Below are 16,460 nucleotides of genomic sequence, written 5' to 3' on the forward strand. Positions count from 1 at the left end.
ATCACAATATCTACATTAATCTCCAATATTACATTCCTACTATATGTTGTAGACCATTTAAGGTTGATTTACATTGGAATAAATCCAACATTCTCCTACTGGTCTACAAATATAATATTTAAGTTTACACTTGAGATTGAAAATTAATGTCACTTTAATGGCCATGTAGTTGTGATAACATCCTATCCTTAATACAAGTTTCTGTTAAATAAGTCTTTTAACATAGAACTAACAAGATTGTAGGGTTGACGCAACCCAGAACCTTCATAATCACACATGCTAAAATCCTCATTTACATGAAAAACTGTCAAATTATGATTACAGAGACAAACTTTAATTACTGGAATGTGTCTCAACTTTTATCATCTCAGGTCCTCTTTAATGCAAACTTCTTCTGCAATTGCAAACAAAACTTCATAAATCATAATTAATTCAACACCTACGAGCAAGATGAATTAACATGTTTTTGACACTGGTTTACATACCATATCAGTTACTTTTGTGAGAAATTTTCAACACTTGTGAGCAAGATTAAAAAAAAAAAAAAAAACCCTCACAACTAATACACCATATAAATCATGTCATGCCATTTTAAGTCGAACCAAAAAAATTAATCCACACCTACGAGCAAGATGATTAACTGGATATCAGATATATCGTCATCTGATAATTGACCAACACATAAACATGTGACTTAATGAATCCAACTGGAAATTAAACTGAATAAAGGGATTCAAAAAACCATACATACCTTATAGGTCATTTGCAAATGTAAGGCATTACTAACATGAAACTCAAGCTCTCACTGATGTGCAACATCGTCACTTCATTTGCAAATCAATACTCAAATCATACTTTTGAAATATGCTTTTGGGAACACCCTTACTTAGCCAATGAATGCATATCACCACAAAATTGTCTTTTTTTTTTTTAACCTTTCCTTAACACATTAAATAGCATAATCTCAATGAAAGGTAAATTAAGACATTCACCGCTGTTTATACAAAATCATGCATCCAACAACCATCTTATTTGTATTAATAATTCCATATTGTGCTAAGTCCTCATGAGCCTCAAAATTCTTTATAAGGATTAACAAATAATCAGTCAAGGCATCCAAACGATTGCAACTAAAAATATACACATACACCAAGTACTCATTCATGCAACTTAAACATATTATTGTCATTCGAGTCATGGTGTACTTCTAATTTTATCAACCAAAGCACATATTCATGGAAGATAGAATAACGCTTTAACAAATTCATGCAAGTCCACTTAGGGGGTGTTTGTTGCACCAGACTATCTCGGATTGGACTAGCTTTAAGGACTAAGCTGGATTGCCTTAGAATAGACTAAGCTAGACTAACTTAGTGAAGCGTTTAATGCAGTGTCGGACTAAGAAGCAGGATAATTAATAAATTTTAATATTATATTAATTTATCTATATCTCTATTAATATTTTATTCTTACTTCTCTCATTTTTTCTGAAAACTCTTCCTCTTCTTCGAAACCCAGTTCCATACTTTGAGATCAAATCAAAATCCAATTCCATACTTTGAGATCAAATCAAAAATAACTTCATACAATTGCATATCAGAGGAATTAGACGACGGCAAAAGTGGGACCTTCCTCAGAGGTTTGCAGCACAAAAGTCATTGTTGGAGCTCTATGCAGCTGCAATTTGGTCAGGTCGCCGAGAATATCATCGTAGTTCTCTCGGATTTGAGACGAGGGAATGGTCTCCCATAACCACTGCCGCTACGACCTCAACACTGGGTGCCAGTACTTCGTCCAGGACCTCCTCCTCGTTGACTCCGAGTACCTCCGCCGCACCGGCAACTTCCATCCCCCACCCAACGTCTCCGAGTCCTGCTGGGCACCTCCGCCTGCAACCAATTTTTCAAAAATGGATGCCCTGCGCCCTTTGCACCACCAGAATGACCTTGCAAAGGTCGCTCTTGACCGACGAATCCGTCGGAGATGTCTCCACCTGCACGGCGTACCCGTCTTGGTGTGGTGCTGTGATCTCGTTGGAGAGAGGATGCAATGCAGACGAAGCAAGGTCTTCGCAGAGGGAGGACGTCAAGCGACGCAAAGGAGACGAAGCAGGTCTTAGCAGTGCCGTGGTTTTCGGGGGGTTTCGCTAAGACGACCTAGCGAAGGAGATAGTCCACACGAGTCTGGGCTAGTCTCATTTAAGTTAGTCCCCAAGCTTACCAAACATGGGACAATAATCCTAGCCAATCCAATCCCACTTAAGAAGGTGAAACAAACGCCCCCTTATTGCTATAAACTTTATAACAACTCCCACTAAGCTTTTAAAGTTTATAGACTTACTGCAAATAAGTTAACGAGTGTGAAGCCCAATTTTCCTTCACTAATTCTCCCACTTGAGCAAACACTCATTAGTATTTAATGTACATTATTTCAAAGATATACCAAAATAAAAGTGCTTCATATTTTAGACATAATAAAATAGACATCACAACCAACATAAAGTTATCAAACAGAATTTTAGGAATGAGTTACACTTACTTTAGAATTTATCATAATTAATTTATAAGCTTAATTTCTATCAATATTATACATATCAAAATAGACATACTAATCTTCATAAAATAAAAATATAGAGCCGTTTTAGGTCAAAATAATAGTCTAAAGTGACGTCTCAAAAGATAAAAACAATCTGCCAGCAAAATTGTCTGTACGAGCATGAGTTACTAGTAAATTCATGGCAAAAAATTTGCAGACACATAGTAGACATATATATGTTGAACATATAAAAAAATTCAAGTCATCTGGTGACCATTAGACGTGTCTTTCACCCGATTTAAATCAAGACAAGCGATCTGCCACAAAAATTATGTGCATCTATCATGAATTTATGCATCCATAACAAATTCAATTTCATATCATTTCAATTTCGATGTCCAAAGGAAACTCTAGTGGTCAAATTTCATCCTCTAAACCGACACCATAGTTCAAATTGAAAAGATTTACAAGCATAATACTAAAACAATGCGTACCTTAGCAATCCGTGATTAACCTTCATGGGTCCAATACTTTGCATCAACAAGTCTCATGAAGAGACACAAAATACATTATGATGCAACCGATTTCCATGCCTTAAAACCACAACCTATAATGGGGCTCATTGTGGAAATATTTGTCACTGGAGGCATGGAACTTCATCCCCAATAAAACTTCACGAAACTAGGTTAATAATTTAAACCTACGGGCAAGCAAATTAATTAGTTTCTAGTACTGGATTATATGCCACAAAAGTTACCTTCATGAAAAAACTTCAACACCTACGGGCAAGATGAAGCTTTCACAAACTCGTGTGAAATAAAACTCATACTATGCCATCTTAATTAAAACAAAAGAAACTATCCACACCTACGGGCAAGAAGATTATCCCTTTTATTCTAATTAAGATGCGACGTTGATCAAAGTAACTTAAAACCACAGTCCCAACATCAACTAAGCTGATACAGCTTGCTTAGTTGACAAGACATTTATCAACTCCAGCCTGAAACAATACAAACATCACATGGATTAAGTAGCTGTAAGTGACAAAATTATGATAACCTGATTCAAGCTTCGAGTCTTGCCAACAAATGGCATTAACTTAATAATCTCCTTCTTGACTCCCTTCGATATTCAATTAATCTCAAGAACCTGACAACATACTTGAAAGAGATTAATCACATATAGAACAAGTTGTATAAGAATTGTAATATCACACTTCCACCATAAGAATGTCAAAGACTTATCATTATGGAGCCAATTGCTTAAAAATACTTTATGTAATGCGAAAGAACAATACATTCCTTTAATTTAAAAGCTAATTTGTGAAATCGTTCAAATGCTTTCTTACGTCACACAGGTTCCTTTCCTTCTGTACCATTCCTTCCGTAGTACAAAATTGCTAAGTCACATACTTTGAATGAATTACATACCTCATGCCTTCATATGTCACATACATTGAATGAATTACATACCTCATGCCTTCATATGTTTGAAATTCATGTTTATCAATTAGGTCACATACTTTTAATGAATTACATACCTCATGCCTCCATATGTTCCCCACTTCTTTATAAACATATATAATCACAGTCATAATTCTCATATAAGAATAGATAAAATACAAATGACAATAGTCACATAATTACTGCAAACCTCTTCATTTGTATAGTGCTCTTGTCCTTGCCACTGCATACTTTTTCTGTCATCTCAGTCAGTCAAGAAGTTATGCACCAATTCTTCATAATTAGCTAGTCAAGTATAATTGAATGACTACTGAGATAATAAAGCAAAATTGTAGACAAACCCGATTAGTTAGTCATGCAGATTTCTTGTGCTATTAATGGCATAAAACTTCATTCACATCTTGTGAAAATTGTTAGAAACCAAAAACTACAATTCACTATAGTCCAAAACCACGGCAGTATTAAAAATATGTCATCTCACACATGCTTGAACCAAATTAGCCATACAAGTAACACTATACACGCCATTTGCTTAACAAATGTTGCCAAAATATGTATTGACTTACTTTCATGTATAGGAATTATATTAAAATTCATTGACACGCATGTATATAGTTCATCTGCAAAAAAATACTTTGCATATGCATCCCTAAAATGCAATTTTACTATATTTTATCACAATCATATATATAGGCACAACTTATATACCAACTAGCCTTCATGCACGTGCTTATGCATGTGCAGAAGACATTTTTTGAATCATAGCGTGCTACGCGCGACTTACACGTTTTAAATGTATTTATATGCATCAATAGACAAAAGGAAAGTCAAATATTGGAAGTAAATGAATAATCTTAAATCATGTTAGAAGAAACCCCTTAGTGTAGATAATATTGTTTGTTCAAAAAAAAAAAAAACAATCATTTGACAACTAATTTAATCACATTATTATGCATGTGCAAAATACCTTTTTGTAACCGGCATTACACACCTATCAAGATGTTTTGAACGTGTTTAAAAATGGAGAAAATAATATTTAATGAACAACTGATGCAATCACATTATTGGTAGCCTATTGTGAGATACTAATTAAAATACAATAAAAAACTGTACAAAAAAATTAATTATTAAAAAACACTGTTAAAATGGCAAAAATACCCCTGCCACATTTGATGCATTATTTTGAGTTGCTTTTGAAGTTTTTTGTTTGAGGGGGATTTTTGTCCAATTATTTTTGGTGAAGCTTGTGACACCAAAAAACACTATCCATGGGCTCTTGTTGGCTTTATATATACTAGACTTCATGCATGCGTTCACGCGCGTGCAGAAGGCATTTTTTTAATCACGGCGTGTTACACTCGATTTACACGTTTTAAATGTATTTATATGCGTAAATTGACAAAAGGGAAGTCAAATATTTGAAGTAAATGAATAATCAATTAAAGCAGCTGAATCCACATAAAAAAATCGGTCTATATTGGATTTACATTAAGAATAGAGAAAATAATATTTAATAAACAACTGATTTCAATTATTGCTAGTTCATTGTGAGGTTAAGCTCACCCCTCTTCCTTAGTGTAGATAATCTTGTTTGTCAAAAAAAAAAATCATTTTAATGAACAACTGATTGAATCACATTATTGCTAGTCTATTGTGAGGTACTAATTATAAAAATAAATGAATAAATAAATAAATAAACTGTACAAAAAAATTAATTATTAAAAAACACTGTTAAAATAACAAAAATACCCTTGCCACATTTAATGCATTATTTTGGGTTGCTTTTGAACTTTTTTTGTTTTGGGGGCATTTTTGTCCACTTATTTTTGGTGAAGCTTGTGACCCCAAAATTACTATTCACATTTAAGCTTGGCTTTATATATATAGAGATATATACAGAGAGAGAGAGAGAGAGAGATACATACATATATATATATAGGGAATTGTTATTAACACTCCAAAAATCTCATTTGGCACTCCACACTTTCCATAATTGGAAAGAAAAATACAATTATGAGGAATGTAGAATGAGATTTTTAGAGTGCTAATAACAATTCCCTATATATATATATATATATATAAACAATCTAAAAGTGAACCAATTCCGTCTCCTGCATTTAGAAAGATATCAAGCAGCATTCGAAATCTCATGCCCATCTCTTAATTGTAATAATTAGGTAATTGGATTTGAACATAATTAATTTACATTTCAAACGCGAAGCCATGGGCAACTTATACGCTCTTGCACTAGTGTCAGAATACCCAAACTATTTTGACAAAACAGTCTCAAACGAGTACAATAATCTATATGCATATATATATATATATATGCTTCTTGGTATGCCTTCTTTATGCATACAATTTGAATACTGGTGTTATGATAAAATTTACACATGCAATGCAAGCTCTATATGCATAATTGGCTTTGGAAAATTACATGTACTTGATCAAAATGTTAGCAACCTCCAAACTTCGGTGGTTCGACCAAGACATATTACACGCAATAAAATGCATGCATAAACCATATTATATGCAATTATAATAGGTATAGTTTGGAAAACTGTTGGGATTGGAGGCTTATTCCGCATTTGGATCATGACCATTATTTAAATTTTATACTTCAATATGTTCAATCATATACCATGGTTGCAATATTCATGGACGATGAAGAAATTTGCTTGCTTAGATCATTAATCAATGGTTCTTGAATCCAACACAACCATTTTTGTATATAATTGAACGTGAAGACCAAAAGAAAATATCATTACCAAGATCTCATATGCCGATGAACTTCCCCATTGAGCTTGTTGATGTACAGAGATTTCAAAATTTTCTCCAATACAAGGTTAGAACAAATGTAAGTATATACACAACTTAAAATTATAATTGTATATTAGCCATACTTTTGCAGAAACAACCAACTGGCCCAGTCTTCGATTTTATCCGTACTTTTTATATTCAACTGGGTAAATATACAGAATAACGTGGGCTTGTGACCCAAATGTGCGGCATTAAAAATGGTGTGGAAGATAAGTGCATTAAGTCGATCTCATTCTCTCCTCGGGAAGGTGCCTTCCTATGTATACGTACACAGCGGAGCCAGCCATATGGGCCTCTTTACTGGAACGGCAGTACCGCCACACCAACAACCTCTTAACCGCGCGGCCTCCATCTTTGATTTTTTTTTATATTTAACTAACACGTTCAATTTATAGGATCAAAGAAAATAATAGCAAAACACCTTTACATAATAGCACGATATACACATATATGATAGATAGATAGATAGATATATATATATATATATATATATCCTTCTCCAAATTCCTATATAATTATAGGATTGATCCACGATTTGCTGCTATTCTTGATAAAGCTTCCCCAGATTCATGCCATAAGATTATTAAAAGATATTCTTGATTAAAACAGAATGGTTATACAACCTATTAATAATCCTCAAATTCCACTGATTAATCCAACACGGTGGTGTTTCCGTGTACATGCCATTATATGCAGGAAACGTTATGCAGTTTTCATGGAGGTTCGGCGTGGTGGTGTTGCCGAGTGCAATCACAATTTCAATGTAAGATCAAAATAGCAGTTCATGAAAATATTATATAATCAAACTTCAAACTTAATAGGTCTTAATCATATATAACTAGGGGCTCTGATACCACATGTAAATTTTATGTGGTTATATAATTAAAACATAAATGAAGGAGTTGGCTTACCTGACCATGAAGCGATAGCCATTGGAGACCAAGCGGAGAGGATGAAGGTTGCGGCAACTCCAAAGTCTTCTACAAAGCACCTAGCTGGATACAACCACTTTATGGGAAACGTTTGTTGTATCTCTAGGTTTGCAGAGACCTTAGTATATATACTAGCTAAGGCATTAAGGTTCTGTCCATAAAGAAATCCCAAATTTCACTTTTTTAGCCTATCAGTTAAGTATCATAATCACTTATAATCAGCTATAATGCCTCAGCATACTGAGTTGAATTGGACTACAAAGTGCCATAAGTTTCCTAACATTGTGAACCAATAAACCAACCTTGACAATAACTAAATAAGCTTCACGGGTAACAAAACAATTAAATTAAGGGAGTTTTAACGAAAAACCCGCGGTACTGTTCACTTTAACGAAAAACCACATTTTTACACTAAAAAAGTTAATCCTGGTACTATTCACTTTACCCTTTATTTTGTCCTTATCGTTAAAACTTAAAGTTTTCAAGCCATTTTTATTAATTTTCCTTTAAATTAAATGTCATGCACTTATCATGCTTATCTAAGTATAGATTCGATTGGAATATCACTTATCATGCATATCTAAGTATAGATTAGATTCGATTGGAATATCACTTATGAAGCCATTTTTCCAGTATTTAAGAATAGATTAGATTAGAATATCGCTCATATAAAACTAATGTGTAAAGGTACAAACTTTTCGATGCATATTCGTTAATAGTTACTTCAAGCACTTGAAAAAATAAATACATCAGAAATTTCACAAATTGAAATTACAAATGGGAATTAATATTAGCACTCCAAAAAATTTCATTCTACATTCCTCACAAGTGTATTTATCTTTCTAATTATAGAAAATTTGAAGTGCTAAATAAAATTTTTAGAGTGCTAATAACAATTCTCTTACAAATATGCAGAATATGCTTCACTCAAAGAAGATGAAACAAGCGTCATATTGGGAAGAAAATGAAGCAAAGCCAAAAACGTTTCCGATCAACACCATCGTGAAGTGCTTAAGGATCCAACACACTACAAAATACTGGTGGGCCGTCCAATATATCTTACAGTCACCCAACCTGACATTGTTTATTTTGCGAGAAAGGTTGCTCAAGGCTAACCAACTTCCCTATATTGCGACAAAGTTGTCATACACGTTGTAGTGAACCCTGTCGTCTTTCATGAATGCACAAAGCATATTGAGATCAACTGTCACATTGCTCGAGAAATTACAAGCTGGACTAATTGCTCATTAATTTCCTTTACGACTACAATTAGTAGACATTTTTACGAAGTCTTTGGAAAGAGAGAATTTTAGTTCTTTCAAGAGCAAGTTGGGATTTCATGACGCTCACTCTCGATCTTGAAAGAGAGTGATGGAGATTAACAATCAAATCTCATGATACTAGTCAACAAAATCAAATGCCATGATTCTCAAGCTGATTCAACCAAGTTGATAATTTTAAGGGCCAGGGCCAGTCAGACTCGATCCTCCACTACTCTTGCATGGTCTTGCCAGGATTGAGAATCGATTGGTCACCAAACAAGTTTTAATTTTCAATTTCAAATAAAAAATTAAAATAAAATAATCCTCCACTACTCTTGCGTGGTCTTGCCAAGATCGAGAATCGATTGGTCACCAAACAAGTTTTAATTTCAATTTCAAATAAAAAATAAAAATAAAATAAGGAGTAAGGATTTGTTAAGGATTTGCAAATCAGCCAGTAAGTAGATGCTCTGTTTGGACAAGGAATATAGAAAGAGGCAAGCTGTTTGTTTGTTTGTGTGTTTTTTTTTTTTTTTTTTTTGATAAAAAATAAGCGTTTAGTTTCGGCCGATGCGGTGAAGTACCATCTGCAAGGAGCCAAGCCGTTTAATTAGTATTATTCTAGAAGGGAGACTTTTCTCTCCATATTATATATGAATTTTAGATTGTTGAAATGCTTTGACTTCGGATTATAGATTGAAATGCTTTGACTTCGGATTATAGATTGTTGAATCCTGGGAGATGGACGCCTACCGAACTACAAGCACAAGAGTAGGGGCGAAATTCTATCTTTAGGATATTGCATTTATGCAAGCCTCAATCTCCAAGTTTGTCAGTTATTCTAACTTTCTCTCTAGTTGTTTATATTGATCTCATATATAATTGATGTTGTGAATTTCTTTATGATTATTATCATTGGAATTATATAGTTATTTTTCATATTTTCTATTATTGCTCCAACATACTATACCTTTATCAAATTCATGACTTTCTGTGTTGCAGAAATGAAGTGAGTGAGTACGTCAAAAACTTGATTAAACTGCAGGATGTGCTATATCTGAAATACTGTCAGAAGCGTTAGGGCTCACCACGGATCACCTAGCGCAGATGGGGTGCTTGAAATCTTTCTCGTTATCATGCCACTACTACCCTGTTTGCCCGGAGCCCGATTTGACTCTTGGCACAGTCAAACACTCAGACCCCTCCTTTCTCACCTTACTCCTGCAAGACAAGATTGGGGGCCTCCAAGTTCTCCATAAAAACCAATGGGTCGATGTGCCGCCGGTGGATGGAGCTTTAGTAGCAAACCTTGGTGACTTTATGCAGGCATGATAATCTGTTGTTAAACATTTTCTTCAATACCTTCTTATCTTATAAGACAAAGAAAAAGATACAGATCTCTCCTATTTCATGTGATTGTATGTATCTGCAGCTCGTTACTAATGACAAGTTCAAGAGTGTGGAGCACAGAGTACTCGCCACCCCACTTGTCAAGCCTCGAATATCAGTTGCATCTTTTCTCGTTCCTAGTGCCAAGGACAAACTCAACCCCTACAAGCCAATCAAGGAGCTTCTGTCTGAAACCAATCCACCCAAATACAGAGATACGCTTCACGGAGAATATACTGCGTACTACAGAGTCAATGGACAAAATGGTGGCTCTGCCCTGCCTCATTTTCAACTGCATTGAGTTGAGCCTAGTGACCGTGCAGAGGAAAACACGCCGTTCTGTTCCAAATATCACTTTTGGAATTATGAAAAATGGAACTCCTACAATACAATGCACCAATTACCAAGTTAATAACATGTAATTCTAGCTGCAATGTTCGCCGGAAGAGCATTTTACTCTCATTTCCTACTGAAGTTTAATGTTCAAACAATGTGTACGTGTGACTTAATAAAGATTTGAAATTGAAATAAAAAAAGATGAAAAGGATCCGAGTATTACGTATTTGAATTCCCATATTTTCCTTTGGATGTCAATTTCGTCAGAAGCTGAATGAGATTCATTCCAACTGGACCCAGGACATCCCTTTTCAACTCCAAGTTCCTTCATGGTTGCTCGAATATCCGCAACTTCTCCCCATCGTTTCGCATCCACACACATGTTCACCGAAAGGTTGAAACACCCACTATTACTTGGCTCCAACAACATCAATTCCTTGACACAAACTTGAGCCATCTCCAAGTTTTTACGAAGCTCGCAGCCACCTACCAATGCACCCCATATACCAGAGTTCGGTTCAAACTCCATGCTTCTTATCAACCCTAGGGCATTTTCAAGCAGGCCGGCTTTGCTCAACAGATCCACCATGCATCCGTAGTGCTCAACTTCGGGGCGGATGGAATAGTCCTGGATCATGCTTGAAAATCTCTTGCGGCCTTCTTCTACAAATCCTGCATGAGTGCAGGCACTTAAAACACTTTCTAAAGTAACCCCATTTGGCTTGATCTTCTCTCTCTCTCCATCTTGCAGAACATTGCTGGTGCTTCATTTGCATATCCGTGAACTCCGAGCCCTTCCATTGCTGCATTCCAGCAGAAAAGGTTCTTATCCCGCAATTTTAAGAAAACCAAAAGAGGCCTCTCCAATGTGCCACACTTAGCATACATGTCAAGCAGTGCGGATCCAATATAAACATCGAGATCAAATCTGTTCTCCATTGCGTAAAGATGCCTCTCTTTTCCCAATCCCAAGTCAAGAGCTCCAACATGGCCACAAGCCGAAATAACAGTTGACATGGCGTAGATGAAGAAGTGCAGGCCTGATCATTGAGAGGTGCAGGCCTTGATCAACGGCGAAAACGTGTAACTGCTAGGCACAACCATGATATTAATGTAACAATTCAAAGCCTGAAATGGGTGGTTGGAATGAACAAAGCCTCTGATCATCACTTTGAAGACGAAAACGTTCAGATTTTCCATTTGGCTGAAGGCTAAAACTGCATAATCTAGGCGGGACAATGTCGAAAAGGCGGTGATGAGTTGGTTCGTAAAGAAAGAATCTTGGATGGCATTGGTTCTGATCATTGAGGCACATACACTTTCTAGCTCTGTTGGAGTCGAACATTGCTTCAAATTTTCAACTACGGATGGTAACATGTGAGAGGCTATTATGCGGGTAACCCAACGAAGGGAGAGACTATTATGTGGGGAAGCCGGAATAGCAAAATGTGAGGGGTGTGGACCAGTCGTCCCATTTTTGGACCACAGAAAATCTCTAACAAAGGGGAAATTTTGGGGTCTGACAACAGGATCACCTGTTCGTGCGGATTCAGACACAAAAAATTTCCTATCCCGTCCCTTGATTTGTCATGACAACTCGAACCTAATGTTTGACAGCCCCACCCCCAACCAACCCCCCCCCCCCCCCCCCAAAAAAAAAAGGCAAAAACCCCTCCTCACTCTTAGATTGTAACCCTTCCCCCTTCCCCTCTCTTCGCTCTTAGATTGCAAAATGCTATTTATCTATAGTACTATGACATCATATTAGAGCCAAATTTTAAACATAAAATTTGAATTTGACAGCTTATGTAGTATTTTGACATCTTTCAAAATTTTGCTCTCCATCCAATTTGTCAAATTAAATATTATTTTATTACACTATTTTCTTTTCTTTTTATTTTATTAAACTATTATTTTCGGGGTCTCAACCTTTGAAGGCTAATCAGCCACCACTTATGGCCATAAACGAAATGGGAATGTTTTGAACTGAAAAAATTGATGGGTTCTTGTCTTCATCCTTCACAGATCGTGGTCTTTTCCTCTTAGGTGCTGCAGATTCAAACCAAGACACTAAATTTTCATCACACCGTAAAAACACAAAGAAACCAGCTCTGTTTGCTCACCGAAAAATTGATTCAATCCCTTTTTTCAGTCTCTCAGCAACCAAACGAAGCATTTGGGGTACCCAGAAAGAAATGAACAAAATCGAGAGCTCAGTGAGCTTATAGCACCACCGGCGGCGGACATGGAAGTGACGGAGGAGCAAGAATTCTGAGGGAAAGGCAATGTCAGCTGAGGAACCACACAAGGCGAGTTCGAGATCGGCGACGAAACTCTCGATTTGGCATCGCTGGTAAATTTGTTGTTGGTTTCTCTGGATTCGAACTTAATCGAATCGGTGGCTGTAATTTCTTGCTTTGTCGACCCTTGCAGCTGCCTCTTCATCCCGTACAACACCTCCGCGACCTCTATTTCTACCTCGTCCTGATTAGAAGACGCAAATTAATTTGATAAAAAAATTAATAAAAAAATATTTGACAACAGGGAGATCTGCTATTCCATATCATGCCACATTAGATTTGGCTTCTCGGTTGAAAAATATTGCAAATATCTTTTTTGTACTGTTATTGCTGATTTGGATATTTTGACATCTCTTGTGGAGATGCTCTTAAGGTTGAAATATTACTAGTTATCCAAAGGGGTGTGATATCCACACATCCCATTTTACTTCTTACACACCTTTTGAATTTCCAGCCGTCGGATCGGATGAATTGAAGAATATCAACAGACATAAATTATCAAAGAGTGTGTAAAAAGTAAAATGAGGTGTGTGGAGAGCACACCCCTTATCCAAATCCTGCATGTGGGGGAATAAATTCGTTGGTTGACCGTTGAATCCTCGCCCCAAAACGGACCCACACTTGTCTTCCGTTGTCTTAGGCTGACCTCTAAACTGCTAATGCGCCACTAATCATAGCAATTACATGAAATTCTTGCTCTTAATGGATAATCACCTAACTTCCGATGACCAGAGTCACTTGTCAGCCAATCGATTTTACTCTTTTACCCCTCCAGTTAACGAGAAAAACTTAGAGCATCCCCAATGTTTATTCACGAGGCGTCTATATTTTAAACCTTAGTGAGAAATTTCATCTCCAATCTAAGCTGGAAAATGAGGCTAAATCTACTACTTGGACTAGCAACTTCTTTTCTTTGGTATCATAAAATTGGGCTACATCTAGCCCCATAAAACAGTGAATCCCACGAGAAAAGTAGCAACCTATTTGAGCCAAATTCTATCATTCTCCATCTACTTGCGAATACACTTATACTCTTATTTTATTTTATTTTATTTTATTTTCTTACATATTTTGTTCCAAAGATCCTCCTACATTTTATTTGTATGTTTAATGCTTAAGACATAAAATGAAATAAGTTACGCTACTAAAAAAGCTCACTTTTTTTAATCTAAAAACATTTAGATTTTCCCCTTAAAACTTTAACACATCATATATATTTTTTCCTGACTTAAACCCGTTTATTGGGTTTTAACATAGAAAATTTCATTAAATTTGCTTTATGACTTGGATTACAAAATTTTATAGTCCTAAAATGCCTCTTACTATGTGATGAAATATTTGGTTGTGTTTGTAATTTATTGCAATTTGGCTAATTGATTATTTTAAATTCCATAAAAAATTAAAATTTCAAATTGATTTAACGTTCATGAGAATTGGTGGGTGAAATTTTCAAATAAAATTTTTAAAATTGTATGATACTAATTTACCAATTGGTGCTAGGCAAATTGTTGTGTTGTACATGAAAATCAAATTATTTCAAAGAGCAACGGATGAGATTGAGATAAGAGAATCTAATTTTACGAACGGTTCATAAGTGATAAAATCTAACTTTATCACAATTTGAACTTTTTTAGGTTGAAAGGTTCATAAAGAAAATTTAAGAAAACACATCCAAAAATCAACTTAAGAAAAGTTTACACAAAAAATTTATCGCATAATCAAATTACTACATAAATAAATATATATAGCCCCATATAGAGCTCAAAAGAAATAGTCTCTCATTGGAAGAGATCCTTTTATAAAGCCCAAAGATTCATCGGAGCTCTAAAATGGACTATATCCATCACTTTTTCATCCCCATATAGAACCCCTCATTGTGGATGCTCTTATGATGTAGGATTGTGCGATCCACACACACCTTTTTTTACCTTTAACATACATCTCTTAACTTTCGATTGTCGGATCGAGTGAATAAAAGTATATCAAAGATAAAATTAACCATGGGTGTGTAGCAGGTAAAAATAAGTGTGTGGATAGCACCACCCATGATGGAATCTGAAAGTTGGCAATTTTGTAATCTTCCAAATGTGTTTTCAAATTCAGCTTGCGGAATCTGGAAATGTGAAAATGTTGAAATAATTGTATCAAAAGTCTTCACAATATTGCCCACCAAAGAGAAAGAAGCAGTACTAGTCACTTTCACTTTTGATTTCCTATATAAACCCCATAACCCTCTCATGTTTCTCATCACCTTCCCACACATTCAAGTTTATATACCTTTCATAAGAACATTACTGAAGGTGTAACAATGGCTTTGAGTTCTAATACACAAGGGTTCATCCTCCTCCTTGCTGCAGCCTCTCTATTGGCAGTGAGTGAGGGCAGAACCATCGTCGTTGGAGGGTCTGAAGGCTGGCGTTTCGGGTTCAACTACACTGATTGGGCTCTCAAAAACAACCCCTTTTACATAAATGACGAATTAGGTCAGCACTCTCTAACAACTTATGTGCATCAGGACTCTTTCTGCATGAGATGCATGCATTCTTTCATTACAATAGTCAGTACACATGCATACTGTATCGATAATGTGTCAGTTTCAACGTATTATCCATGGCATATCCACAATCAGTTTCTTAAGTAAAGAACAGACGTACATACATCATAGCTCCATTAGTACGTACATGCATGTGTCAATTGTTGTTGTTTATTTTGCAGTGTTCAAGTATGATCCACCGAGCGAGGGAAACTCCGGCTACAGCGTATACCAACAACCGAACCTGTGGAGCTACATAACCTGCGGCTTCAGCAAAGCCAAACTGCTGGCGAGTCCGACACAGGGAGGTGGCGACGGCTTCAAGGTCGCGCTAACTCAGTGGAGGCCTTACTACTTTGCCAGTGGTGAAAACGATGGCAAGAACTGCAAGGATGGGATGATGAAGTTTTTTGCTATCCCACTGCCACGTTGGAATAATTAAAAAGCGTCTGAAAACACACAAATAAAAACGTCCGGGAAGAAGAAACGGTATACAAATTCATATATGCACACATACACCAGATTGGTTATGTATTTTTAATAATTTGAAGGGTTTTGAGTCAAATAATTTCCCATGACACTGTACAAGTTACAGGGGAAATGTGTGTAAATAATTTGTCTTTGTTTCTTGATTTTCACATACATAATAAAGATGATTTTATTATAAGTTTGAAATTTCTTTTAAATTCCAGTAAAAGAAACCAAAAAAGAAGTTTGGCTCACGAAGAAACAAAGATTGTATGAATAATTTAGAATGTTTGTATTGTGAGACTGTAAATCTGGATCATTGATCAGCTATAGGTTGTTTAATTCTTATATGAACGGTTAGTTCATATCCAATATAAATTTAGTAATAAAACATGAAATTCTTGATTCAGCTATGTTATTTG

The 16,460-nt window shown here is 35.7% G+C and overlaps 2 protein-coding genes and 1 pseudogene across 2 annotated transcripts; 2 read left to right on the forward strand and 1 right to left on the reverse strand.

Annotated features, from left to right (window-relative positions):
• Positions 1-10,119: 10,119 nt before the first annotated feature.
• On the forward strand, positions 10,120-10,702 carry LOC137728395 (1-aminocyclopropane-1-carboxylate oxidase homolog 11-like). Its single transcript, XM_068467193.1, has 2 exons — positions 10,120-10,338; positions 10,445-10,702. Exons 1-2 carry the CDS (start codon positions 10,120-10,122, stop codon positions 10,700-10,702), a joined length of 477 nt encoding a protein of 158 aa, XP_068323294.1.
• Positions 10,703-10,764: 62 nt separating this feature from the next.
• On the reverse strand, positions 10,765-11,951 carry LOC137728396 (pentatricopeptide repeat-containing protein At1g06143-like; annotated as a pseudogene).
• Positions 11,952-15,342: 3,391 nt separating this feature from the next.
• On the forward strand, positions 15,343-16,207 carry LOC137727642 (uncharacterized). The gene is made up of 2 exons (XM_068466465.1): positions 15,343-15,520; positions 15,753-16,207. The coding sequence occupies exons 1-2, from the start codon at positions 15,346-15,348 to the stop codon at positions 16,010-16,012; spliced, it is 435 nt and encodes a 144-aa protein (XP_068322566.1). The 5' UTR covers positions 15,343-15,345; the 3' UTR covers positions 16,013-16,207.
• Positions 16,208-16,460: the final 253 nt, after the last annotated feature.

Source organism: Pyrus communis, chromosome 3, assembly GCF_963583255.1.
Source record: "Pyrus communis chromosome 3, drPyrComm1.1, whole genome shotgun sequence".
In the NCBI taxonomy this organism is placed as follows: Eukaryota; Viridiplantae; Streptophyta; class Magnoliopsida; order Rosales; family Rosaceae; genus Pyrus; species Pyrus communis.

Coding starts and splice junctions, on each gene's coding strand:
- LOC137727642 (XM_068466465.1), top strand. CDS start 15,346: ATGGCTTTGAGTTCTAATACACAAGGGTTCATCCTCCTCCTTGCTGCA. Junction 15,521..15,752: donor TTACATAAATGACGAATTAG/GTCAGCACTCTC, acceptor TTTATTTTGCAG/TGTTCAAGTATGATCCACCG.
- LOC137728395 (XM_068467193.1), top strand. CDS start 10,120: ATGGGGTGCTTGAAATCTTTCTCGTTATCATGCCACTACTACCCTGTT. Junction 10,339..10,444: donor ACCTTGGTGACTTTATGCAG/GCATGATAATCT, acceptor ATGTATCTGCAG/CTCGTTACTAATGACAAGTT.